This window comes from Culex quinquefasciatus, chromosome 3, assembly GCF_015732765.1.
Source record: "Culex quinquefasciatus strain JHB chromosome 3, VPISU_Cqui_1.0_pri_paternal, whole genome shotgun sequence".
NCBI lineage: Eukaryota > Metazoa > Arthropoda > Insecta > Diptera > Culicidae > Culex > Culex quinquefasciatus.
The window spans coordinates 164535394-164562006 of record NC_051863.1 but is presented as its reverse complement, the minus strand read 5'-3'; the positions used below and the strand labels follow the sequence as shown (position 1 = coordinate 164562006).

The 26613-nt window shown below is 35.8% G+C and overlaps 1 protein-coding gene across 8 annotated transcripts in view; it reads left to right on the top strand.

Moving 5' to 3' along the window:
* Positions 1-26613, top strand: part of LOC6048137 (PDZ and LIM domain protein 3) — a 69667-nt gene that overhangs the window by 32000 nt on the left and 11054 nt on the right. For all 8 annotated transcript variants that reach the window (XM_038260237.1, XM_038260238.1, XM_038260236.1 and 5 more), the window contains 2 exons: positions 3366-3718; positions 4290-4476. In XM_038260237.1, coding sequence (XP_038116165.1) covers positions 3366-3718; positions 4290-4476 — 540 coding nt within the window. The remainder of the gene's footprint in view (positions 1-3365; positions 3719-4289; positions 4477-26613) is intronic.

Here is a 26613-nt window from a genome sequence, read left to right as displayed (position 1 = left end):
CATTTTGGGAATTTAACTTTTAGTAATAAAAAGTTAAAATCGATTTCTTATTTTATTCGATTTGTATCTATTATTTCGGAATAGTTCTAATCATAACCTGCAACTTCGCCGAAGACACCAAATAGCTCAGAAAATCCCTTCTCAGCCCCCAAAATTATATGGAGACTTGTATGGAAAAACGAATGATTCTTTCTCTCTAAGATTTCGGTCATTCGATTTTTTTTTGTATTTTTAATCCGGCTGAAACTTTTTTGGTGCCATTTTGCATCATTAGTTTGTCTATATAATTTTCCATACAATATTGGCAGCTGTCCATACAAAAAAGGTATGTGAAAATTAAAAAAAAAAATATATCTTTTGAAAGAATTTTTTGATCGATTTGGTGTCATCGGCAAAGTTGTAGGTATGGATATGGACTACACTGAAAAAAAATTATGCGCGGTAATTTTTTTGTGATTTTTAATTTCACTTTTTGTCACTAAAACTTGATTTGCAAGAAAACACTATTTTTTTTATTTTTTGATATGTTTTAGAGGACATTAAATGCCAAATTTTCAGAAATTTCCAGAATGGGCAAAAAATCTTTGACCGAGTTATGGTTTTTTGAATCAATGAAGATTTTTTCAAAAAATCGAAATATTGGTCGCAAAAATTTTTAAACTTAATTTCTCGATGTCCGGCCCGATCGACGGGTCATAAATTCAATATTACGCCCTTTTGAAATGTTAGTATTGATTTAATTTTTTTTTTAATATTTTTTTCGAAAAGATCGACAAATTTCACGACTGTTTCATATTTTAACATTGTAAATCGGACCATTAGTTGCTGAGATATCGACATTAGAAAATGGTGATTGTTTGGGTGAGACATAGAAAACATCAATTTTCCTGTTTTTTAACCTTTGCATGGCAATATCTCAGTAACCAAGGGTCGTATCAATAAAGTTCAAATAAGCAAAATACAGATAATTTTCTCATCTTTATATTTTTTTTCATAGGTGGGCAAACATGGGCACTAATTTAAAAAAAAATGAAAAACTGCGACTATTTTCAAAAAAGTTACCTAAAAATGGCCTTAACTTGAAAACGGTGACCTTTATCAAAAATTCACTAAAGTCCTTTTTGGTTGCAAATTCGATTTTACATCGAAAAATGAAGTTGAAAATTTTTTGCGACCAATATTTAGATTTTTTTTAAAATCTGTATTGATTCAAAAAATCATAACTCGATCAATGATTTTTTGCCCATTCTGCAAATTTTCGAAAAGTTGGCATTTGATGTCCTCTAAAACATATAAAAAAATGAAAATAGTGTTTTTTTGCAAATCAAGTTTTAATGACAAAAAGTGCAATTAAGAATCGCCAATTTTATTTTATCGTGTATCATTTTTTTTTCAGTACACAGACCATATCCATACCTGCAACTTTGCCGAAGACACCAAATCGATCGAAAAAATCCTTCAAAAGATACAGATTTTTGAATTTTCACATATCTTTCTTGTATGGACGCTGCCAAATTTGTATGGAAAATTGTATGAACGAACTAATGATGCAAAATGGCTTCTTTGGGCATACCGAAGGCACCAAAAAAGTTTCAGCCGGATTAAAAATACAAAAAATAAAATTTAGGAAAAAAGACCGATTCCGTAGAGAACTGCTCTGATGCAAAAGTGCTTTTTTGACAAAGAAAATGTTTCATTCTAATACAAAAATACAATGAAAAGTCGATTTACGAAATCGTAGGGAAACATAGGGCCTTATTTGGTCTCAAAAATTCTAGAAATTTCTTGTCAAAATTTGAGTAATTTTACGTTTCCTAATCAAAATTAGCAACACATTCACCTTCATATAAACTTTTGACTTTGTGTCAAAAATATGTAACACAAATAAAAAAAACAACTACGAATAAATATTCTTTGAAATCTTTTAAAAGCAACGATTATATAGAGATTTAAAGCCAATGCAATCAGCATTTATTTAAAAAAAAACTTGCCAAATTTCAAGGATTTAACTCTCATCAAAATATTGGAGTCAAGTAAAAAGAAACCATTTTTAATAAGGTTTAACAGCATTCAGATCTCAGGATCACTGCAAAGCAACTAACTTCTTACAAAAAGAAGCTTCTTTCACATCAGGTTCCTTTGAATTTCCTATACACAAAGCTAAATTCGTTCGCTTCGTTTCGTTATTTTTTGCCTCACCCTTCGCGTCGAAACCACCGTTCCGGATACGACGCCGCCAGTGAAACCACTCCCAATTTTTTCGTCCCATTTCGGGACAAGCAAAAAGAGTCCTGTGCCAGAGGGAACGGAGAGGTACCCACCCCATTTGGTTCAATATTAGCATATTTTTATGCGCTTCGGCGAAACCTTGTCCCGTTAGAGGACGAACAACGGAACGGGGGTTGGTTTGAGGAAGATATTCACCAGAAAAAGGATTCCCTGAGGAGTCGTTTCGGGGTTCGGTTCAACTTTTAGTCTCTTTTTCGGTTTATTTTATGAACGAGATTATCTTTTGTGTCTTACGGTGGCGTCTTGAAGATAATGGAACTTTTGCAAGCTATAGGGGTAGTAAAAATGGGAATTTATGGCGAACGGGGGGATTTGCTCTTTGTGGGGTTAGGTTATCAATTTTAATATAAGGCTATAATAAGGTTGACATCTTGCTTCGGTACACGAAACCCAGGAATAAACTGTGTACATTAATGAGAAAATCCCATTAAATCTAGCTGTCAGAAGAAGTTGGAGGATCAAGCGTAAATTTTAATGATATATTATTAGAATTGATCCAGGCATAATTCCATTTTCAGCCTAGAGGTATTCCTAATTAAAAAGTATCTTATTTCACTTTCATGCAATTTTTTTCTTAAATTTCTCCTTAATGTAACCTTTGAGAATTTTCATGTTTTTTTATAAATTGTAGATTGTAGATCTTATTAAATAAAAAAATATACTAAACAAAGAACATAACCAAACCGGTTCGAACGAAATCCACAACTGGATTAAATCGGTCTTTAAATTTGCATTCCGATACGTATTTTGAACAGAGCTATCAAACCGTCTTCAAATCGGCATTACATCGTGGGAATCAAAACCTGCCTTCCAGCATGTCCCATATAAAGCAAAAACTAGTTCCAAAAAGGATACTTTTCTACCCAAAACAAGCCCATCAAAAACTGACCACTGCTAAAAACTTGTTGTCAGAGTCCGTAAACCGGACACTTCTGCTGACCATCGTGTCGGACGCTTTCTTCCAAGAAAGCAGCAAAAGGGTGCAAACAAATTAAAAGGGGTTCTGTGGGAAATCGAGCCTTCTTCCTCAAGGGACTAAACCCTGCTCTACATTCTTCTTTCCCTCACGTCCACAGGTCCAGGTAAACACCCCGGCCCAGAAGGAGCTGCTCCGCGGGGACATCATCACCAAGATCGATCAGTACGATGCGCGCGACTTGACGCACCACGACGCCCAGAATCTGTTCCGCGATGCCGGCAACGAGATCAAGGTGACGATCCGCCGCGACGACCAGGTGGCGCTGCACCAGAGCGCCCACGCCGAGAACGGGGGCCGGCTGTCGGCCGCGTCGTACAGCCCGGCCACGCTCAGCCCGGTTCCGCCGGCGCACAGTGCCCAGCCGTTCCGTCCGTACGAGTCGCAGCAGGAGCAGAAGCCCCAGCCGCATCAGAACTTCCCGCCGCCGGATCCGACCCCGATGCTGCCGAGGTATTCAAAGTTTATTTTGTATTTTCACTTAATACACTCAAACCCCGATGGTTTGACACCAGCTGTTGTCAAACGAACGGGGTCATTTTTAGTTTGACACCCATTTTACACAGGATTCACACACACTACCAAACGTTTGTTATGATAGTGTGAGTGGACGCTGTGTAAAAAGTGACAGTACGTCACTTTTTAGTTTGACTTTGACCAACCAACGGGGTACAAACTAAAAAAGTGTCAAACGAAAAAGTGACCATCCTCCGGGGGTTGAGTGTATAAACAAATATGTTAAAGGGGTAATTCTAAGCCATCTCACACAGCAGTTGAATCGACCTGATCACGAAGCCTTATTTTTCGATTTCTTGCGACGGAGGAGCGATACGACCCCTTCCATTTTTGAACATTTAAGTGTTGAACTTAAGTGAAAATAGGCCTATTTTCCATATTTTGCAGCCTGAAATGGTTATGATTTGAAGAGGCATCGAAGCAACTGCTGTGTGAGTTGGTGGAGAATTACCAACCTTACTAAACATCTTGTTCAAACAAACTAAAACCATTTTATTCGACATTTCAGAGTTGCCTCACCGCTGCCCCACGGTCCCCATGCCTACGCCGCGGCCTTGGAGCACCCGATGGAGACGTTGCCGCACACGGTGTTCCCGAAGCTGGACGCTTCCGGCGCGTACCAGCTGCCCAAGAGTCCGTACCCACCGGCGGCTCCCGGTTACGAGGAGGGTGCCAACGAGGCGATTACCAATCAGGTTTGTGCGAGACTCGTGCAGTTTCTTGGGACAAATCATCTCATCTTGAGAAATTTATAAACTATAGAGTGATTGGCTTAGACCATACCGAAGGTCGAGAGTGTTTTGCGGAAGGAATTAATGCTTCGGAATCTGCATACAATCTCGATTCCGGAAGAAGTAATTGTTCTGAAACGAGGCGTGAAATTACTTCGAGCCTTCTAATTCGTGTATGTGAGTGTGTGTCCCCTTAAAATTGACTGTTTGTGAACTTGTGTCGTCCTTAGGAAAAAAACATTCAAAAAACAAATCGTTGCCAGATATCTCAAAGGTAGCAAACGCCGGAACCGCAGATAACCTCCCAAAACGGAAGCCATCTTGCGCAAAACTTTTATTCTCGTATGAAAGTATGCAGAGCATCCTGCCGGTACACCCTCACTAACAAAAATCTTCGCGTTTAGTACACGCACACACCTCAACGAAGACGGTCCCACCCCCTAGGAAAGTTATTCAGCGTGTCGTATCCTGCGGATGGAACAATCCCGCACCCCTGCTTGTTTTACTTGGTTGAAAAGTTTTAAATTACTTTTTTGAATCGATTCCACCACCCTTTCATTTCGGAAGAAATTGGAAAGGATTCGTGGAATTAGATCTTTTAGAAGCTATTGATGGTTTTTGAAACAGAGGGTGATTTATTTCTTTATTTTATCAATTTTATGTTTAAAATTTTATTTAAAAAAATGAACTGATTTTAGTTTTGGAATAGTATTTACCATATTTACCTAAAAAGTAGTAAATCAGCAGCGTGTAAAAGGCCTGGGCGTAAAAAAATTAAAAAATTAATTTTGCATTATTCAATTAAATTTTATGTAATATTAAACACAGAAATATGTAGTCCACCAGTCAATGTAGAACGAAATGTCAAGCTTCAATAGGCTTTTAACCTTTCTTTTTTCGGTCTGATAGCCGAGCGGGCTAAGGCGCCAGTCCTTTCTGTGACTACTCCCTAGTAACATTTTTAAACTTACAGGTTTTATCATGGTTCTGAAAACCCTCATACGGCCTAAATAGGCTTTTATGGCCTACTTAAAACCTAGAATGTTACTAGGGCTGGGATTGAATCCTGTCGGCTGCCAGTTTTTTTTCTTGAGTGTACGAAAATTGTATATGCAGCGTGTAACATTAAGTGACTTTTCTTAACAGAGTGATGTGCATGCTTTTGTATGCGATTTCACCATCGGATCGGAGTGTACACAGAAAAAAAATCAATTCCCGTAATCGTGAATTAAGTTCACGAATGTGAGATCCACGAAGGAATTTATTCATGAGTATGGTGCATTTGCACCATAAACGTGAATATATTTCTTCGTGGTTCTCATAATCGTGAACTGACTTCACGGTTTCGAGAATTGATTTTTTTCTGTGTAATATCTTTTTTAATCATTGTGTTTTCTAACTTTTACAAAGTACATCAATCTTTTTTTAAGTTTTAAATAATGTTCTTATAGGGCGACCAAAAACGATAAATACAGTGGACTCCCTCGTTGTCGAGAAAGGGAGTTATCAAATTATAGAATGAAAAATCAAAGCAATCTTCTGTACTTACCTAATAGTCAGGATACTGTGTATTTGAAAAAAAAATGTGTACATTTTGGGACAATTCGAGGTTACACTTTTTCCAATTCTGTTTCATTTGCATTTGAATTGAATTTTCACGATTTTTTACCCGAAATTCTGTGGAATCACGATAAATTTAATATTTCTCTATCCAATACACTGAATTCATTACATTTTTCAAATATTTTTTCCAGTGAGCTCAAGTAATTTTGTCAAACATGTTGTGTTAATCCAATTAGTGCAAAAATTATATCATTTAATCAACTTGTCAACACAAATTCAAATTGAACTGTAAATTGCTACTTAATTTTGATCGGGTTTTGTCAATGAAAATTTGAAGATTTTATTTATGTTTTTATTACTCCCTGATTTTATTAGATAATTTTGAAGACACCAACTGTTAAAAGTATTTTTATTGATTAAAAACGTTACTTGATCCACTTTAAAGTGGTTGGTGCCTTCTTCGAATTCATAAAGTGAACAAACGGCCCAAAAAAAGTGCTTATGATCTCTGATAGGGTTGTCAGATCATCAACCTTTTGGGCTCGTTGGAAACGCCTGTTAAATACCTTACAAAAAAATGTATAGCATTGCGGATTTTCTTACAAAGCCACCCTTTTCACAATCTTCCGGACTTTAGCCGGAATCATTTTTTCAGCATAACTTTTGAAGTTTACTTCAAAGTTTATAGATAGTAACTTGACTCTAAGACGGATCGAATGAGACTAATCGACGAGATAATCGAGTGCAACTATTTTGATCAACATCCAACCACACACACAGACATTTGCTCAGTTTTTGATTCTGAGTCGATATGTATACACAGCAAAAAATCCGATGGTGAAATCGCATGCAAAAAAAACGAAACACAAAATTTCGTCAAAAAATACACTTAATATGCAGTGTGTAATATTAAGTGTTTTTTTTGACGAAATTTTGTGTTTTGTTTTTTTTGCATGCGATACAATTTTTGTAAACACAAAAAAATAGTTGCAAACGACGGGATTCAAACCCTGCACCAACAGTACGGACTGGCGCCTTAGCCCGCTCGGCCATATATGAACTTGACATTTCGGTCAAGTAGGTTTGCCATACTAATGGGCTGCATATTTCAGGGTGTTATATTACATACAATTTCATAAAATAATGCAACATTTTATTACACCCCCATTTTTTGCTGTGTACGTGAATGTGGGTCTACGAGGTCAAAATTCGAAGTTCATTTTTGGAGTGATTTTATAGTCCTTTCCCCATTGAGGTGAGGAAGGCAAAAACATCATTTTAGTTTAAGAATATTTAAGTCATATTTGTGCAACTCTCTACGAAATCGGCCGATTTCGACCATTTTTATTTTTTGTATTTTTTTTATTTGACTTAAACTTTGTGGGGGCCTTCCCTATGACCAAATAAGCTATTTTGCGTCATTGGTTCACCCATACAAGTCTCCATACAATTTTGGCTGCTGTCCATACAAAAATGGTATGTAAATATTCAAACAGCTGTAACTTTTGAGTGAATTTTCTGATCAATTTGGTGTCTTCGGCAAAGTTGTAGGTATTGTTGAGGACTTTTGAGAAAAAATAGGTACACGGAAAAAATGCAGATTTTTTAATCAACTTTTCTTTCACTTAAATTCAATTTCCAAAAATAAGTATTTTTTTGATTTTCGAGATTTTTTGGTATGTTTTAGGGGACAAAAATCCGCAACTTTTGAGCCATAAAGAAACATGGTCAAAAAATCTGCCGCCGAGTTATGATTTTTTGAAAAAATAGTGATTTTTGGAAAAAAATCGAAGTTTCATGCAAAAACAAGTTTGACATAATTTTTTAATGCAAAATTGAATTTGCAATCGAAAACTACTTTACAGATTGTTTTATAAAGGGCTCCGTTTTCAAGATATAGCCACCGAAAGTTTGATTTTAGCGAAATATTTGCAGTTTTTAAATTTTTAAAAATAGTGACCATGAGTGACCATTTCTAAAAATATTTTTTTTGAAAAGTTCGCTATAAAATTGTCTAAGAAACGTTGAAGATTGGACCTCGGGTTGCTGAGATAGAGCCGCTTTAAGAAAAAGAAACACGAAAATTGGAGTTTTCTAAGTCTCACCAAAATAACCCACCATTTTCTAATGACGATATCTCAGCAACTTATGGTCCGATTTTCAATGTTAATACATGAAACATTCGTGAAATTTTCCGATCTTTTCGAAAAAAAATATTTTGAAAACTATTAAATCAAGACTAACATTTTAAAAGGGCCAAACATTGAAAATTACGCCCATTCAAAATGCTAGTCTTGATTTAAAAATTACAACGGAAAAATGAGATAATATATTTTAAAGGAAATTTGAGCCATTTTTTCATTTAATTCATTTGTATTTTTTAAATCACACCTTTTTATTGTAGTAGTCATATAAACCTTATAAGGTAAAATCTTCAATGTCGGGAAGAAATATTATTATTTCCAATTCTCTAGAATGAATCGTTCTTCAGAAATGTTTATAATTGATGTTTTACAAAAAATATTAAATAATAGAATTTTATATGGGAATAATAATTCTAGAGTGATATCTTCAAATCATCCAATCATCAACCTTCAAAGTTTCAAGCCTTCAAATTATGTATAAAGAAGAGTGAATCTTTAATAATTGAAATTCTCATACAATGTTTCTTTCAGTTAAACAACATTCCTGAGAATGATTTAATTTTAGTTGTTTGCTTTCAAGACAAGATTTTTCGAGTTGAAATTTATTGAAAATTTTACAAATTTTACTGTAATTTTCAATGACATTAAAAGCGTAGATTTGAACAATGAAAAATAAACTTTTATATTTAAAATAACTCCTTCTAAAGAAAATCTTCACCTCAAGATGTGGAACAACCATTCCCCGAGAACCGAGAATGCCTTCATGAATAAATTAAATTTCTTCGCCACCAACCGAACCCTTCCTCCGGCAGACTCATCTTCATCTTCATCCTACAAGGGGAAGACAAAGATCCAGGCCATGGAGAAGAAAGAAGAGAGCACGCGCCCGAGGACACGTTCCAAGAGGTTCTTCTCGAGAGCACCAAGGGTTGCCTCAACTATACAAAGTTTTAACAAGCCCACTGCGGAAAAAGATAAATTATCCGCGCGCCATCCGTGGAAGAGGAAATCTCTGGGTTTTTTGCTCGTAATGCTTGCGCGTGTCAGGAAGAGGAACCTTCTTGTTTAGAGGAGTGGATTTATCTGGAGAAGGGGTAGTTTTAATGGGATGTTGGGCGCGTGTCATCTTATGAGGTTGAGAAAGAAGAAAGTAAAGATTTTTGACCATTTCTTTTAAAAATTTTAGAGAAGAAAATGCATACAATACTTTAAAAAATTGCTGGTTTTAAATTCTTAAATTAATTTTCAACAACATAACAAAAAGAAAATCCTATTTCCTACCGACAGTGAAGCACGATTTGGCACACAGTTCACCAGCTTGGTTGAAAGCGGGAAGTGCAAATTTATGCGCGCGAATAAATTGTCACTGGGAGTTTTCTTCACTTCAGGGGGAAAACTCTCGGGAAAATTGTATACACATTGTGTGCCGTTGCTGCTGATGTATTCCGAGCACTCTAGTTCGTGGGCCACAGGAAATCTGGGCGAAAACCATCAAGCATCAGTTTTCTGAGTTAAGAATTAGGGTAGAAATATAAAAAAAAAAATAAGTAAAACAGCTTGATGAAAATCTAAACAACATTTTCATCAAATTTATTCAACATTTAAAAGGCAACAATTGAAGCCCTCACCCTAAATTTACCAAAAAGCAATAGAGGCAGCATCTGGGCGGCGCGAACGTGAAAATCTGTAAAAGCCAAGCAGAAAAGCACTCACCGTCGTCACCGAAGACGACGTCGTCGTTGGCGTTGGAGCTGCTTCAAAGTATTAACAAGCTAAGGGAGCGTTCTTTTATTACGTAACGCGAAAAATCGGACTTTTAGACCCCCTCCCCCCCCCCTCGTAACAAAATTTCCATAAAAATTTCAAAAATTTTGTATTGAGCGTAACACGGCCTCCGACCCCCCCTCCCCCCCTACTGCGTTACGTAATAAAAGAACGCTCCCTAAGGAGAACGTGGCCGGGATGCTGCTGGTGTTTGAAGAAAAGATGGTGCAAAATAGGGTTGGGTGAATAATTATTTTTTTAGAATGGTAAATTAAACCTTTCAAATTTTAAAATTACTACCAAATTAAAGACTGCTTTTGAATGTTAAAATTAAACTGGAAGTCATTTAGAAAAAAAATCACTAATAAGCATATCATCAATTTTGAATTATTTTTTTTAATATCACTATATCTACATAAAAAGTAACAAACCCTATTTCCCACTCCATTCTTCCAACTTTCAAGGATTTGCAAAAGAATCCAATTTCACAGAACCACGTTTCGCGCACGTTTCCTCCACCTAACATCCCACTCGTAATAGCTCCCAGGATTAACGGTTGGAAAATAAGTAACAATATTTATTCGACGCCAGCAGCCTCCAACGCTCGGCAAAAGGCTCAACTTTCCAAAACGTGTGGGCGTAGAAGCCTCGTCGCCATTTTCGGCATCTCCGCCGTCAAAGTTTCCCCGAGCTTGAAACTAATTATATTTGAATATATTATTTCTACTCGGCAACTCGAGTGAAGAAGCCAAAAGCATCTCTGTTCCCCCATCATCTCTTACACCATCGCGTTGATGAAAATGGGGTGGCTCCCACCCCAAAATAGCCACCCACCCCACTTCTAATATCAAGTCTTGGCAAAATCCACTTGCGGGCGCCGTTTGCAAAGTCGAGATTTATTAAATTTATCGAGTTTTGCGAAGAAGCGGCGCGCGGAAACTCCTCCGCAGCGAGTGGCTTTTTTCCACCATCTTGGAAAATCTCGAAAATTACTCGCGCAATTTCCATGGCATTTTCCCTTTTCGTCGGTGTGGTGAGGGGAAGCCCCGCGTAAATGGATGCTTGTTAGCAAATTCCCGGCAAAATATTTCCTATGGCTTTGCGGAGCTTGGTGGTGGAGCTCGAAAACCTCAATCTCTTGTTTGAGGAAATTGCTATCGACGCGAATATTTAAAATGGGGTTTGGGTTAAAAAATTTCAACAAGCTTATTACATTTCTTTGAAAAGTGTTTCGATAAAGTCAGCTTCCAGAAAAATCCTATAGGATTGTTAAACTACCCCTAAAAACCATCCAACCCTCCAACTTTCACGAAAAAACTGAAGAAGCTTCCAGCGAGGGTAACCCCTCTCGATTGCCTACATTTTGGCGCTTTCCTGAAAACTGCTGTAAGGTAACGCTCCATGGAGACGCATGGTGGTTCATTTAAAAAAAAAAACATTTTTGTCTTTGCTGTATGTTTGGAAACCAAAAAAAACATAAGTTGTGTGTACATCTGAGCCTGTGTTTGTCGGATCCAACCAGCTGGCCAGCTTGGACAGCGCGCCAGCGCAACCTAAAAATAAATCCTTGGACGTGCAAAACGCGTTGACTCAAGCTTAAATAAATTTTCACCGCACCGGGGGAAGATAGCGCTGGAAAATAAAACCAAATCGAAAATAATCGAAAGCCAATAAGTTGCTTCATGAATCAAAAAGAGACAGTGTTTTGAACTTGAATCAATTTTTGATCTTTATTTTCAATCCAGGAAAATAATTAAATTTTCAATTTAGTGACTCGCACTTGAGCACTGTTGTTAAATGTTGTTAATTTCATTATCATATTTGAGAAACTAAAATTACAAAGAGTAAAGTTGGAATACGATAAAAAAAATGGTTTGATTTTGAGCAACTCTCTACGAAATTGGCCGATATCGACCCTTTTTTTTTGTATTTTTTGATTTGGCTCAAACTTTGTGGGAGCCTTCCCTATGACCAAAGAAGCTTTTTTGTGTCATTGGTTCACCCATACAAGTCTCCATACAATTTTGGCTGCTGTCCATACAAAAATGGTACGTAAATATTCAAACAGCTATAACTTTTGCGTAAATTTTCTGATCAATTTTGTGTCTTCGGCAAGGTTGTAGATATTGTTGAGGACTATTGAGCAAAAAATATGTACACGAAAAAAAATTGCAGATTTTCGAATCAACTTTTTTTTTCACAAAAACTCAATTTCCCAAAATACGTATTTTTTTTTATTTTCGAGATTTTTTGATATGTTTTAGGGGACAAAAACCCGCAACTTTTGAGCCATAGAGGAACATAGTCAAAAAATCTGCCACCGAGTTATGAATTTTTGAAAAAAATGTGATTTTTGGAAAAATCGAAATTACATGAAAAAACTAATTTGACTTAATTTTTCTATGTAAAATTTAATTTGCAATCGAAAAATACTTCACAGTTTTGATAAAAGGCTCCGTTTTCAAGATGTAGCCACCGAAAGTTTGTATTTAGCGAAATATTTGCAGTTTTTAGATTTTTTAAAATAGTGACCATGAGTGACTATTTCTGAAAATATTTTTTTTTTTTTTAAGAGTTCAGAAAATTGGCTACAAAATTGTCCAAGAGACTTAAAAAACTATTGATTTGGACTATTGGATTACTTTACGTTAAAAAAAACAATTCGATGTAATTTGACAGGTTTTTTTTTGCCATTAGGGTAACCTACGCCGTATTAGAGTGGTTCGAAAAATTGCCTAATTGTCTAACTTTGTACATAGTTAGATTTTTTTGAATACGTTCAAAAAACTGATTTTTAAAGGTTCACTATTTTTTTCTAAAATTGGTCGTACAAGGCGTAGATTACGAGATAAAATGTTGGTGCCTTCGAAAAAGTAGCTTGGATGGGCAACCCCAACAGCTTTCTAGAAGACAAAAAAAATCCCAAACATATTTCTAAAAACGTTACATTAAACCACCTCAATGATTGGTGCCTTCCTTCTAAAACCAATTGAAGACGCTTTCTGCCTGTATTCAAATGCGCCTGAATACATGCAAATAAAATGCTATAAAAGCGTTACTTACGTTTCTGCTATAAAAAGCTTGGGCTAACGAGGCCGATTCCATAATGCTTAGTGCTGCCTCAGCCGGATCTTTTACAATGTTTACCCTTTTTTGCATCCGTCAAAATTATATTTTTGCACAATTGCTCATAACTTTTGATGGCGTTGTCAGATCTTCAATCATTTGGGCTTTGATTTTTTGATTACCTATCTAACGATGTGTCGTTACATAGATCCGGACAACTTTTTCATCAAAATTTTTGAGATCCGGCCTCAAAAAGTGTATAAAAAACACTTAAGTAACCATAACTTTTGATAGGGTGGTCAGATCTTCAATATTTTGGACGCGTTGGAAAGGTCTTTCAAATACCTTTCTAAAAATGTATAATATGACAGGGTTCCTTACAAAAATCACCCTTTTTACAATTTTTCGGACTTTAGTCAAAATCGTTTTTTAGCATAACTTTTGAAGTACTTAAATAAACATCACCATTTATAAATAGTGACTTAGGAGACCCCAAGACGGATCGAATGATTCCAAAACGGACAAAATCGGTTCAGCCAGTCCCTAGATAATCAAGTGCAATTATTTTGATCAACATCCAACCACCCGCACAGACATTTGCTCAGAATTTGATTCTGAGTCAATATGTATTAGGATGTAACAAAACCAAACTTTTTTGAGGGCATTTCAGGGGATGATCCCCTAGGTGTACTGAGTCTTAATCCCAAATATGAGCTCGATTGGTTGCGACAGGACCTGGCGCTCCGGCTTCAAAGTTTAAATGGGATTTAACCCGTAAAATCGGTGCGTTTTGGTTTTTGCCCTTTTTAAGTCCTTTAACGATTTTTGGATTTTTCAAAAACCTCATGAGCTTATAGTTTGTGTTCCAGGGTACAACTTTGCCGAAGACGGCGAAGAGATTTGACCGCTCAGAAAAATGGTACAGAATTTACAAAATCTTTTCTCTTGTTTTTCTGATAACGTAAAACATGTTCTGGCAACACTCGCTTTTGATGCGCGCTTTCGGCAAACTATGCAACGCATGCTACGGTGCGTCGCGATGCGTCGGCATGTATTTGTCCAGCGTCGTGTTGTTGTTTTTGTTGTTGTGATTATTGAGAACGAAAGTTCTTATGGAACTGGAAGAAGCTCTCCGGTTGACTCTCAGGGTGCAGTTGGATGCCCAGGCAGAACCGATTCTAAGCCTTGCTCGAGTGCCAACTAACGCGGCTGTCTTGAAAGCGCTTTATTACGCACGGATGTTGTGTGCATTTTGAATATTCCGTATTCCGGAAGATATTTCGAGAGACACGCATTTTAGTGAGAGTTTTCACTCGCTTTGTAATCAATCAAAGAGTTATGGCAATTTGGCAATAAAATCGGTCATAAACAAATTAATGTATTGCATTGACAACATTAGTAAACACTATTTTCATACAGCAGACTTCTCTGGCTAGATATTTTGCGAATTCATTAGACACCAATTGCACTATGTTCGAGCAAAGGTTCGCTAATATGTCCCCCAGCACCACAATTGGTCGCGACGAAAAAGATCCACACGGAGACAGGACCAGGTGGGCTTAGAACTAAATCCTGCGATTTACTGCCAAATAGAATACCGGAATCTACGACAGATTAAAAGAGCAGCACCGGTGATCAAATCCTCCGGCACCATCGAAAACATAAGCACAGCATTTTCTTTCCATGTGTCAAACTTTGGCCGTTGTACGCTGGATGTTTTCTCGCTGCTATAGTTACGACGCCTGGCTCAGGATGCGTGCGTTCAATGAAAGTGTTGCCAATACAAATCAAACAAATTAATGGCAAAAAGTTTTTTTTATTTTCAAATCATTGTACAAGCAGTACTAATTAACAAATCTCATCACAGTCTTCGGCAAAGTTGTGCCCGGAAACTTAAACTATAAGCTCATGAGGTTTTTGAAAAATCCAAAAATCGTTGAAGGCCTCAAAAATGGCAAAAACCAAAACGCACCGATTTTACGGGTTAAATCCCATTTAAACTTTAAAGCCGGAGCGCCAGGTCCTGTCGCAACCAATCGTGCTCATATTTGGGATTCTGACTCAGTACACCTAGGGGATCATCCCCTGAAATGCCCGCAAAAAAGTGTGGTTTTGTTACATCCTAATATGTATGCATGAAGGTGGGTCTAGAAGGGCAAAGAAGTTCGTTTTTCGAGTGATTTTATAGCCTTTCCTCATTGAGGTGAGGAAGGCAACAGTTAGATTTTTAAAATCACCCTAATAGTGAATCACCCTAATTTTCAACCAAACAAAAAGTTGTCCCTTTTCTTTTGCAAAAAATTTTCTGAAGACACCAAAGCTCAAAAACTTCATCATTTTTCGGAAAATCAATTTTTCACTCAATTTCGCGATCTGGACCACTGTGCATTGTGAAGCAAAATCATCGAGATTAGAACACATTTCAGAAAAATTCCGTGTTTTTTTGAAAAAAATGAGAAAAAGCTAGAAAAAAATTTTTTTTGGCACAATTAAAAAATGTTCAGCGATGTTTAATATATCCGTAGTAGCAGTTCAATAGGGCGAATCTGCATTGTAAACATCCCTCTCTTACTTAACGTGAACTGTCACTTGAGCAAAAGGGAAAGGCTGTTTGTTTACAAATGCAGATTCGCCCTATTGAAATGTTACTACATTGCCCTAGAAAACATATCAACAATCCTAGACTTTTTTTTATTAGGTCCTATAAACGAATGTAAATATTGAGTGTATCTCTCTTACTTCGATAGGTATTGACATAAGGTGTGAAAAGGATACACTCAATGTTTACATTTGTTTATAGGACCTAATCAAAAAATGTCTAGAATTAAAAAAACGAAAAAATAAATAAAAATAAAACTTTGTAAAATTTTACTTTCGTTTAAACTATTCGTTTTGAAATGAAATTTTTGAATGCAAAATTGATAAAAAAAAAAGATAAATATTTGGCTTCATTTGGACATTTAAATTAGCACCACCTGGATTACCTTCTGGTCTTCGCAACACCGAAAGCTAATTCAACATCAAAATATTAACGAGTTTTTTTTAAATATTATTACTTAAAAAAGAAGAAAAAATAAAATAATTATCAAAACAAACAAAACTCTTCAAGCAAAAGTTGAAAACTTTGACAAATAAAACCTAGCAAAAAACAACTTACAGTTCATGGCCGCCCAACTCACCTCAAGACCATTCCGCTTCGATTGAACTTGAATCCTCACGGCGATGACCCATCTCACCTTCTAATAAATTTTATTTCGTTTCATTCAAATTTTCATCGCATGGCCCTCTGCTTCTTGCGGGGGGTATCGAGGAGTGGTTCCCATGGCCGTGTTGGATGCGCGCGGTGAGTTCTATTTTAAATCGCGACGACTAAACATTTCGCCTCGGGACTCTGACGACGATGCCCTTGGTACACGGTCACCGGGGATTCAAGGGAATTTTGAAAACCGAAAGGTGTTGGCCCGTGGCCCACACGTTGCAGTGCAGTACTTTTCGCGCAGGGAGGAAAATTGAGAGGGACAAATTGCAGCGTTTTTTTTTTTGTTAAAACGTGCTGTACCGTGATTGTAGAATTTTCCCTTTATTTTGTCACGGTTGAAATTCAGCCTCAAACACATGTGGTGAAGCGAGGAAGCACGTTTGCATTTTTATTTTTTTGCTTTGAACTCTAAAATTAAGAATTTGTGAAGGTCGCCCTTTTAAATCGAGCGTTTTGTTTTGCTTTAGTTTTCACTATCATTATTGTGAGTAAATAAGATTCGATAGACTAGGGATGGGGAGGTAGAAACGAGAAAATTGATTGCCACATAAGTTAGGGAAAACATTCGAGGCTGTTCAATAAAGAAACATCTGTTTGACAAACAAATACGTTGTTAAAACTATTACACAATAACAAATCATGGAATGGGTTCATCCTAAAAGGAAGAAAAAATGTGTAATTTTACCTCTAAATATTGTAAATTCATCGTGTTCAAAAAAGTACAACTGAGATTAAAAATTTTCGTCCGATTTCTTCCGATTTATTATCATTTGGGCTTGAAAAGTAACCAAAACGAAGTTGGAATGTTTACTTTTCAAAAAATCAGCTCCCATTTCTCAAAACTCGACCAAACTCCGTCATCCTGTTATCGCGTGCGACCGCACACCGACCGGTCATTCAACGAACACACGACAACGGATGCTTGACCGAAGTTACCAGAGTTGTCTAGTTTCCGAAGAACCAGAAAAAAAACATCCCCCAAATAACATCCATAAGCTACCTCTCACACACGACATGTCGCGTATAATTTTAGCCCCACATTCGACCGCGAATTTATATCTTTATGGCATACGCTACACCGGAGAGATGTCACCGCTTTTCAACCCAAGGGGAGCGAAACTAAATTTAGTTGCCGCCACTTTAGGTAACATATACTCTAATGATAAATGGGGTCACAATTTCGAGCGGGGCGCCGTCAGTTTGTTGAAAAATTGCAGGCAATTTTGCACACTCTAGAGAAGCTGGAGAAAATGGCAAGATTGACAAAATGACACAAATTTCGAAATATAGAACGATTCTCCTCCTTCAGTAAAACTTAAAAGACGAAACCAAGTTGGAAAAACCCAAATAAACAAAAACCAATTTCAAAAAAGAAAAAAAATGTGACCGAGCGAGAGTCAGTCAGTCGAATAAACAAGTGTTATGAATGTTATGCAAAAGAAGACTTTTTTTCATATTTATTTTGCGCCATTTGCGCTGATTTGGCCAACTGCCCGCCAGTCAAAAGTCGCGCACCACGGGCTGCGGCGGGGGCGTCTGGACAGTCAAGTTCGGGGGCTATTTGTAACTTTTGCCAGATTGGCGCGCAAAGGATTTGCGTCGGTGGGCAGATGGATTGCTGCAATTGCACATATGGATTAAAGGAAAATCTGAGGAAAAATGATTGGGTCAATTCAAGTGCAGATTATCGTTAGTTGAGGATTGAGCGATGAGTGAAGAGTGTATTAGTCATAATTCCTTCCCTCTAAGAATCTTCTATTTTTTAGCTATTCTGTAGATTATTTTGTAGCTTTTAAAATATTTTTTTGAATTCTAAATAAATACTCTAATATTCAAAAAAAATCCAATATTTTTTTCCAACTTGCTCATTCGTCATAAATTTCAAGTCGACACTGTCGTGCTATCTTGTCGCACGTCGCCTTTAGACGTTCCGAGAAAAACACGTTTTAATGTATGACCTTAAATTACCAACAAATAGAGCACCCAATGTAAACAATAAAAAACACATTTTGATTGGTTAAATTTGGTTGACGTAGTCCCGAGATGTATTAACAAATGTTTCCGGTAGTCGGGCATGTACGTGTGTCAAACGCGTTTTGCACTGAAATCCCCTTTGCCCTTTGTCGCACGTACAGCAATTTTCAGGGTGTGTCAAGATAGCACGACAATGTTGAAACTTCTTTCATATGAAAAGTGACAACCTGGGTGCTGAATACTGGTTCGCAAAACGGCCTCAATTTTGAACTGTCAAAGTGGAACCAATTTACTGTTCGCCAAAAGTAGGGAGTATTATTATCAATCATTTAAACTTGTTTTTTTTTAGCAAGAAAGAAAAATATGTGGCTTTTGAGGACCAAAAGTTAAAGTCGAGCAATCTTAAGAAAGTTGAAGGCGAGATTGTCCTTTTTTAAATTATTAATGGATGTTGTTTATGGAGTCGATGCGGTTGTATCCATCCAGAAGCTGTCTTTATCGTTTGGTTCCGTTTGATTTGCTGGTTTAGTGAAAATCTTCTCTGTTTGTTGGATCAGCTTCACTAGAATTAGCGATGTCTGTTTGCTGGATCAGGAAGAGCTGCAGGATTCCAAAATCAGCCAGGGAATTTATCTGCTACATTGCAGAATGACACTCTCGCCGCAGTTCTGCGTCACCCGTAAAAAATGAAAAACCACTTCTAACCGATTGAAACTTGCAAACACACACAATTTTCCAGAAAAAAATGTCGAAAACTAGACAAAATAAAACACTACTACTGATTATAAAACAGCCAATTTATCAGTAAGAAAAAAGTCATGCTTGTGCTTGAACAGCCTCCTACTTTGTAGATGTAAACAAAGTGGGATCATTCGAAAATCACGTTACGAATTTCCTCTATTCATCACCCAGGTGACAATGCACGAAGTTTTTTCGGTTTTTTTTTTAACAACGTTTAGGATTGAATTCGAATTTTGGGGATCAAACCCAATTTTTTTTAATCAGAATGTTTCTTTCCAAAGCATTTTGAAGATTCGATTTTGGTTGAAAACTGCTTCTTGAGGTACTGTGTATACTTCTTTATTACGATCAGTATATTTTCGCATTTTATTCGAATTTTTATTTGACAAAAGGATCATTCTCCACCAACTTACTCAGCACTGGCCCCGACCCCTCTTCGATTTCCGAGAAACTTTGCTCTAATGTGTAATGTTGGTTCCTAATCCCGAACCCGAGGTCCATTTAACCGATATCTCGTGACGGTTGGTAGGCACGACCCCTTTCATTTTTCTAGATTTTTCCTAAGACACTTTTTTCAGTGATTTTTAAGTACAAACTTCTTGTCCACGAAACTTTTTGTAAAATAGAACGCTCGATTTATCAATTCAAACTTGAAAAATAAATCTGCAGCAACATCTCAAACAATTGATAACTCTTTTATTTGACGTCCTTGCCAAATAGTGTCTTCCGAAGAGTTGTTGTACTTGATAAGGGCTATCTTTTAAAGTTGTTGACATACAGGGTGACGACCTTCCAGGGTGTCAATCAAAAACTAACTTTGTTGGATGACATTGTAGGGCTTTGGTGTCTTCGGCAAAGTTGTAGAGGAGAAAATTTCATGAAAGTTTGTCGAAGGCGTCAAATTTGAAGCTCTTGATCAACTCGAGATATATGCCATTTTTGCAAAAATGGCCCGAAAAAGCGCTTTTTTGGTGATAACTCAAAATGTTAGCATTTTAGCGGCCTACTATGTTCTGAAGAGTTGTTTATGTCATAAAGTTTCACATCTTTGCCCAAGACAGCAAAATGTGTTGAGCCTTTATTGAGGAGTTAGGGGAACAGCATTTAATTCCAGCGTGCCTCTAATGTTGCCATATCAACACTTTGACATTAAATTACAGCTCTAAAAAAGCGTTTTCAACTAAAATCAAGTGATTATCAGCTCAATAGGAAGTGAGCATGCAAGTTGCTATCAAATGTTTTGCTGAATTAGTTGTTTAAATAGTGAAAATTTGCAAATTGGATGGAGTTAGAAGCGAGCGTTTAACCTGCCAAATATACGAGAAATTCCCCTATAACCAGTTTTAAGTGATTTTGAGCCTATTTTCAAGTTGCTATGTTTGCAAAATGGCGCAAAACAGAACAATGCACCTGAAAGTATACACTTCCAACTACATTTCCTGAAAATATCTCCGTGTCTATCGGTGTCTATTTTTACATAACTCAATTTGAATTTGGCGGTTTTTAATGAATCTTTTTATAATTTTTAAGCGGAATCTTATTGAAAACGTGGTAATTATCGATATATTGAAGGGTAAATTGATCGAATTTTATATAAAATACATTGTTAATGCTTAAAATTATGACACACATTCTTAAATTATGAATGTGTAACTTTATGACAGAAACAACTCTTCAAAACATAGTAGACCGTTCAAAGGCTAACATTTTAAGTAATCACCAAAAAGTGCTTTTTTGCAAAAAATGGCGTATATCTCGAGAAGATTAAGAGCTACAAATATGGCGCCTTTGACAAACTTTCATGAAATTTTCTTCTCTACAATTTTGCCCAAGACACCAAAGCCCTACAACGTCATCAAACAAAGTTAATTTTGGTTGACACCCTGGAAGGTCGTCACCCTGTATGTCAACAACTTTAAAGGATAGCCCTTATCAAGTACAACAACTCTTCCCAAGACACCATTTGGCTAGAACGTCAAATAAAAGAGTTATCAATTTATTCCACTTAATTCTGCCATTCCGACACTGTGCGATGGGATTCTGTAAAAATAAGTCAACTTTACTGGATATTGAATGATTTAGAAAAACTATAGAGTTGCTTTTCTGTTAACTTTTATTAGTTTTATAAATTTCTTCATTACATCTATTTTGTTCAAAAACTAAATTCATAATAAAAAAATCACTTGATATTAATTTGGTTACTACAGCTCAGACTTGATTATCCGAAGCCTCGATTATCCGAAGGTTTGTATGTGTTCTGTGACCGCAATACAGTCACATTAGAATAGTTGATTGCTTATTAAATTACCGAATGCTTTTTTCAATACAGTCAACACTCAATTATCCGAAGCCTCGATTATCCACCATCATAGATTTAAAAATTCTCAGCGTAGCTTAGGAGTCATACTTAAGCTCAACAATAAACAAAAAGACAACGAAACAAAAATTTCGTGATTCGATTATCCGTAGTGATATTTATCAGAGGCCTTCGGATAATCGAGTCTGGACCGTATTAAATAACCGCCATTTTGGCCGCCAGCTTGAACATAAAAATTCTATATCAGTTTAGAGTAGATAACGGGGCATACTTAAGCTCTACAATCAAAAAAATAAAAAGAAAAAAATCCTGATGCGATTATCTGAAGTGAGTGTTTTCCATGGTCCTCGGATAATCAAGTCTGGACTGTGTTTAGTAACTATCACGCCAAAAATCTTGCTAAAAATTCGCTTTATACATTTTTAATGGAGAAATTATAGGGTACGATTGTTGGACAGGACTTGAAAATACTGAAAAATCTCATGGGTGAAACTATTTTGAATAATTTATCGCGGATTTGACAAAAAAAGTAATATGAGAATAACAAAGTTTTCAAAGTAAAGAAACTTAGTATACTTATCAAAGATAAAATCACGTATCTGCAAATATAATTCATATGAAATTTTGATGTATTCAATGAAACCGAAACACTTACCATAACTCCTCCAGCACTCGTCCCAACAACGTACTTGAGTTCAAAAAAAAATCTTGAAATTTTTCCACAAACATACCAATCAACCCCAATACAATCCTCCCACCGCGAACATTCGCGAACTTCCACCCGAAGTGACCATCTCAATCCAACTCAAACTACCCAATTTGTCTCTCCGTCGCGACCTCGACCAACTCTGCCCTTCATAAATTACGCGCCCCCGTCATCGTACAGGACCAATTTTCCGTCCTTTTTGCGCGACATTTTCCAAATTTATCGCCCTTTTTTCTCACCCCCACCCACGACTTTTCGCTGGTAACCCTGACCGCGCGAAAACCACGTTTATTGAGCACTTTCCCGCGAGGCAAACTCGGAATGGTCTTCGCTGCTGGTGTACAGACCGTGTTTACACAAACAAAACCAGTTGTGGGAGAAAAGAAGGTTTTTCGGAAAATCTTTACATTTTTCCGACGTGCGCGAGTGTGTGAATGTTGAACGTACACAACAACAAACAGCTTATTTTTCCCTTTTTTTCCACACCCGTCGACGGCTTACTCATTTTATGGGATTTTTGCTTTGCCTCAACATTTTTTTTTTCTTGTAAAAATAAGGAGTAACGTCTGTTACTGCTACTGTGTAAGCCGTTACGCACACACACACACACATTCTCCCAAACTTATTTGGTTGACCAACCGCGCAGATTGACCACCCGATCCGGATCCGTTGGCCAGTTGCTCGCGGGATTCACAGCGAAACGGTTAGTGGAACCAGCTGACCAAAAAGTGTTGAAAAGTATACTGAAAAGTGACTGAAATAACTTGGTGGAAAAAATCGCGAACGGAAGTCGCTGGAAGTTTTTTTGGACTGTTTCGAAATTGTGAGTTGTGGTTGTGGAATAGCGCTGTAGCGAGTGCCCAGAAGGGAAGAAATGGCCACCATGTACCAGTACCGGAACCGATCGCCGTCGTTCGTGCACTTTGCCCAAAAGAACGAGAATTACGATGAAGCGCAAATTGCCTTCCAAGTAAGGGATATCCGCTGCAGAAGGTGATCGAGGGTTGGTGATGATCGTGGTGCTGGAGTTTAAAATGAAGAGTTTATTACAGAAACTTTTGCAGAATTTCAGAATACAGTTCCTCAGTAAATATTTTTGCAATCAAAAAATAACAAAAAGGTTAAACAATCATTGATTTAATGAAGGGACCATCCATAAACCACGTGGACACTTAAGGGGGGGGGGGGGAATAGCGTTTGTCCACGCTATACCCCCCCCCCCACGTCCACGCGGGGGGGGGGGGTTGAGATTTCCAAAAATGTGTCCACGTGGTTTGTGGATGGTCCCCAAGCAGAAAATTTGAAAGAGAAAGCATTCTTGTATAAATTGTTCAAAAATAATAATCAAATTAAATAACTAAATGTATATCAAGTATTCTCCAATTGAATGTTCCAAATAATTAAATAAAATCATCAAGCACTGTGATGAACATATCAAACAGTATTATTTCGACAAATAAATAAAGTAATTTTAGATAGTCATTGTGTTGAATCAATTTTTTAATGGAAATTAAAAGCAAAAATAATTACAGTGATTATTAGTGGGCAAAAAAAGAGCGAACCGCTCAAAGAGCCGGTTCACTGAAAAGAGCGAACGAACCGTGGCTCACAAAAAAAGAACCGCGGTTCTTTTTTAAACTCCGGTTTTGTGAAAGAACCGTTTCAATATGGCATGATTTTTGTTATAAATATAATTTATTGTATTTCCGAAAATGTAACATTAAATTTGTTTTTGAGAATTGAAAATGCAATTTCAAAAATGTCAATGCTTATAAAAATTAATCCCAAAAGTATACGATTTTCTAAACAAAATTAAATAAACTTTTCAGTGTGCAACTGATAGTTCATTAAAGTAAAAAACGTTCAAATTTTAATGAAAATAGAAATCTTATCCACTGAAAACAAATTAAAAAGCATTTCGGTTTAAAAAACGTTCATCAATACTTCGATATTTTGAAAACTAAAGAAACTAATGGAGATGTGCAAAATGCATTTTTAAACTCTTTTTTCATTAAAATGTCTTGCTATTATCTTTTTTGCGACTTTGGCCAGAGTTGAGGGACATAAACTTCAAAAAATATTTGGTATGGCCAAATTTATAAAAGTCCAATGTGAAATAACTTATAAAATCACACGATTCTTGAAAAAAACGTATTCATTTAAATTTTGAAAAAAGAGCGAAAGAGCCGGTTCAAAGAGCGGCTCTTTTTTAAGAGCGAACGAAAATGAGCGGCTCCTAAAAAAGAGCGGTTTTGCCCACCTCTAGTTATTATAATAATATATTCTGTGAATTATTAAGTATTAGCCCCCTTTAATTATTTATGTTCTACAACCAAATAGTATTTTGCGATTTTACAATGCTATTTTAAATATCTGAGAACTTAACCAAATATTTTCCGGCTCATGTTTGCTATTTCAAAACGTTCAACTCCAGCCAAACTTCAATAATAAAAAAAATCTTTTTGAAAGTTGCGATTCAATGCTATATTTTTGGAAAATATTTCAAAGAAGTATTTTAAAAGTTACTCAGCGACTAAAATAAAAAAAATACATTTTTAGGTTTAAACCTTAAATATCATTTCAAAATGGATATAAAAAAAATATATAAAAAATTTTGATAATAAAAAAAATAAATAAGGTTTTCTTTAAATTCAATCAACTGAAACATTTATAGGTGGCAATTAAACATCATTAAAAACAAAACAGTTTTTCATATATTTTTGAAAAAATACCGAGACTTGAAAAATGAAGATTGATATTTAAGTAACATGATATAATGGAAAACAATGTCTTTGAGCTCAGTCTTTGCTTTGACCATTGATTTCAAAACTTGACATTTTTTAAGTTGATGTCAGTAAACGCTCCAATTTCGTCAAGGTATGATAGATTTGGGCTCCCTGAACACGCTGCAATCGACAGAATTGAATTTTAATGAAATCCCTTCCAATAAATAAAATTGTTAATTCCGGGAATAAATGCTATCGAATTATCTTAAGCAATTATGTGCACACACGTGTATCTATGAGGGTAGCTAAAATATGCTTAAAAAAATTTACACAAAATTACAAGTTTTATTTATTGGCAGGTTACTCACTAAAATTCAATATTTTCTGTTGGAGCCTGTTCAGGGAACCCGAATCTATCATACTTTGACGAAACTAAAGAGTTTACTGACATCAACTTCAGAAATATAGAGTTGTGTTTTTAATTCAAATCTTCTTTTCAAAATATTGAAAAAAAGAATTCTAAAAATTTCCATGATAACAGTACTGATATTGTCTTAAATTTAAACCTTAGAATTCGTATTCTCATTGTGAGTTACACTACTTTTAAAAATGCAAAATTTATAATAAATTCAAAAAAAGGAAACAATACAGGAAAATGTTCAATCAATCAAGTAAAATGCTGTTAGAATTTCATTAAATTTTGACGTTTCTTGAAGAAAAATTGCTAGATTTTCGTAAAAAATAAAAATTCCCTATTTTTTAAAAAGGCTTAACTCAAATATTTTGAGAGAAACATAAATGTTATTGTTAACCCTCTGCTGCCCAATTTTTTTCGATTTTTTTTATTCTTCCTGTGTTCAAGAGGTCTTTTTGAGCAACTTTTTTTTGCAAGTAAAAAACACAGCCAAAGTTGACCCCTAAAAAAATTACATTTTTAAAAACATTGGCAAAGTCATGTAAAACAAGTCAAACTTCCAATCCTAATATTATTTAAAATTTTAAGAGTTAATCTTTTCAGTGCTTTTGCAATTTCAGGGTTGGAAGTTTTGCTTGTTTTATGTGACTTTGCCAATGTTTTTAAAAATGTAATTTTTTTAGGGGGCAACTTTGGCTGTGTTTTTTACTAACATTTCCTATATTTTCAGTAAAAAGAAGTATGCAGTAATTTTTGTAGTTCCCAAGACTATGCCTCTACATTTTTTTTTTTTTTGAAATTTAAATGATGATGGTGCCAATCTATAGCAGAAAATATGAAAAAAAATTAAAAAAAATAAAAAGTGGCTGTAAAAACGTAAAAAAAATTAGATAGGCAAAATGTAATTATATTAGGTGGTAGAATAAGCCAAATACTACCAAAAACTAAACAAGATAAATGCAAATTAAAATACTAAAAATAAAACAAGAAAAACTTAAAACAAGAGAAGAAAAGTTTTTTGAAGAAAACAAAAGTTGCTTAAAATGACCTCCTGAACCTCCTGAAAATAAAAATTTTCGAAAAAAAAAATTATGCAGTAGAGGGTTAAGGGATGAATAAAATATTACTACATCCATAAATCTCAATTTGAGGTTACTGAAATATAGAAGTTTAAAACTGAAACGATTAAGCAATGAAATAAATGAATAAAAATCTTTAAAAACATTTTCTAATAAAAACATAAATGTTATTGTTTTAAAAAATATAGTAAAGAATATAATACTTCTTTTATAATGTAATAAAAACCTTGAACATTTAACTAGAATAATGATAAACAAAATAAAACAAGACGTGCATCTTTTCGTTATGCAGCACCTTTGTAAAGATGTAATGTTAAATTATTTTTACTGTGTAATTACCGTTGTAA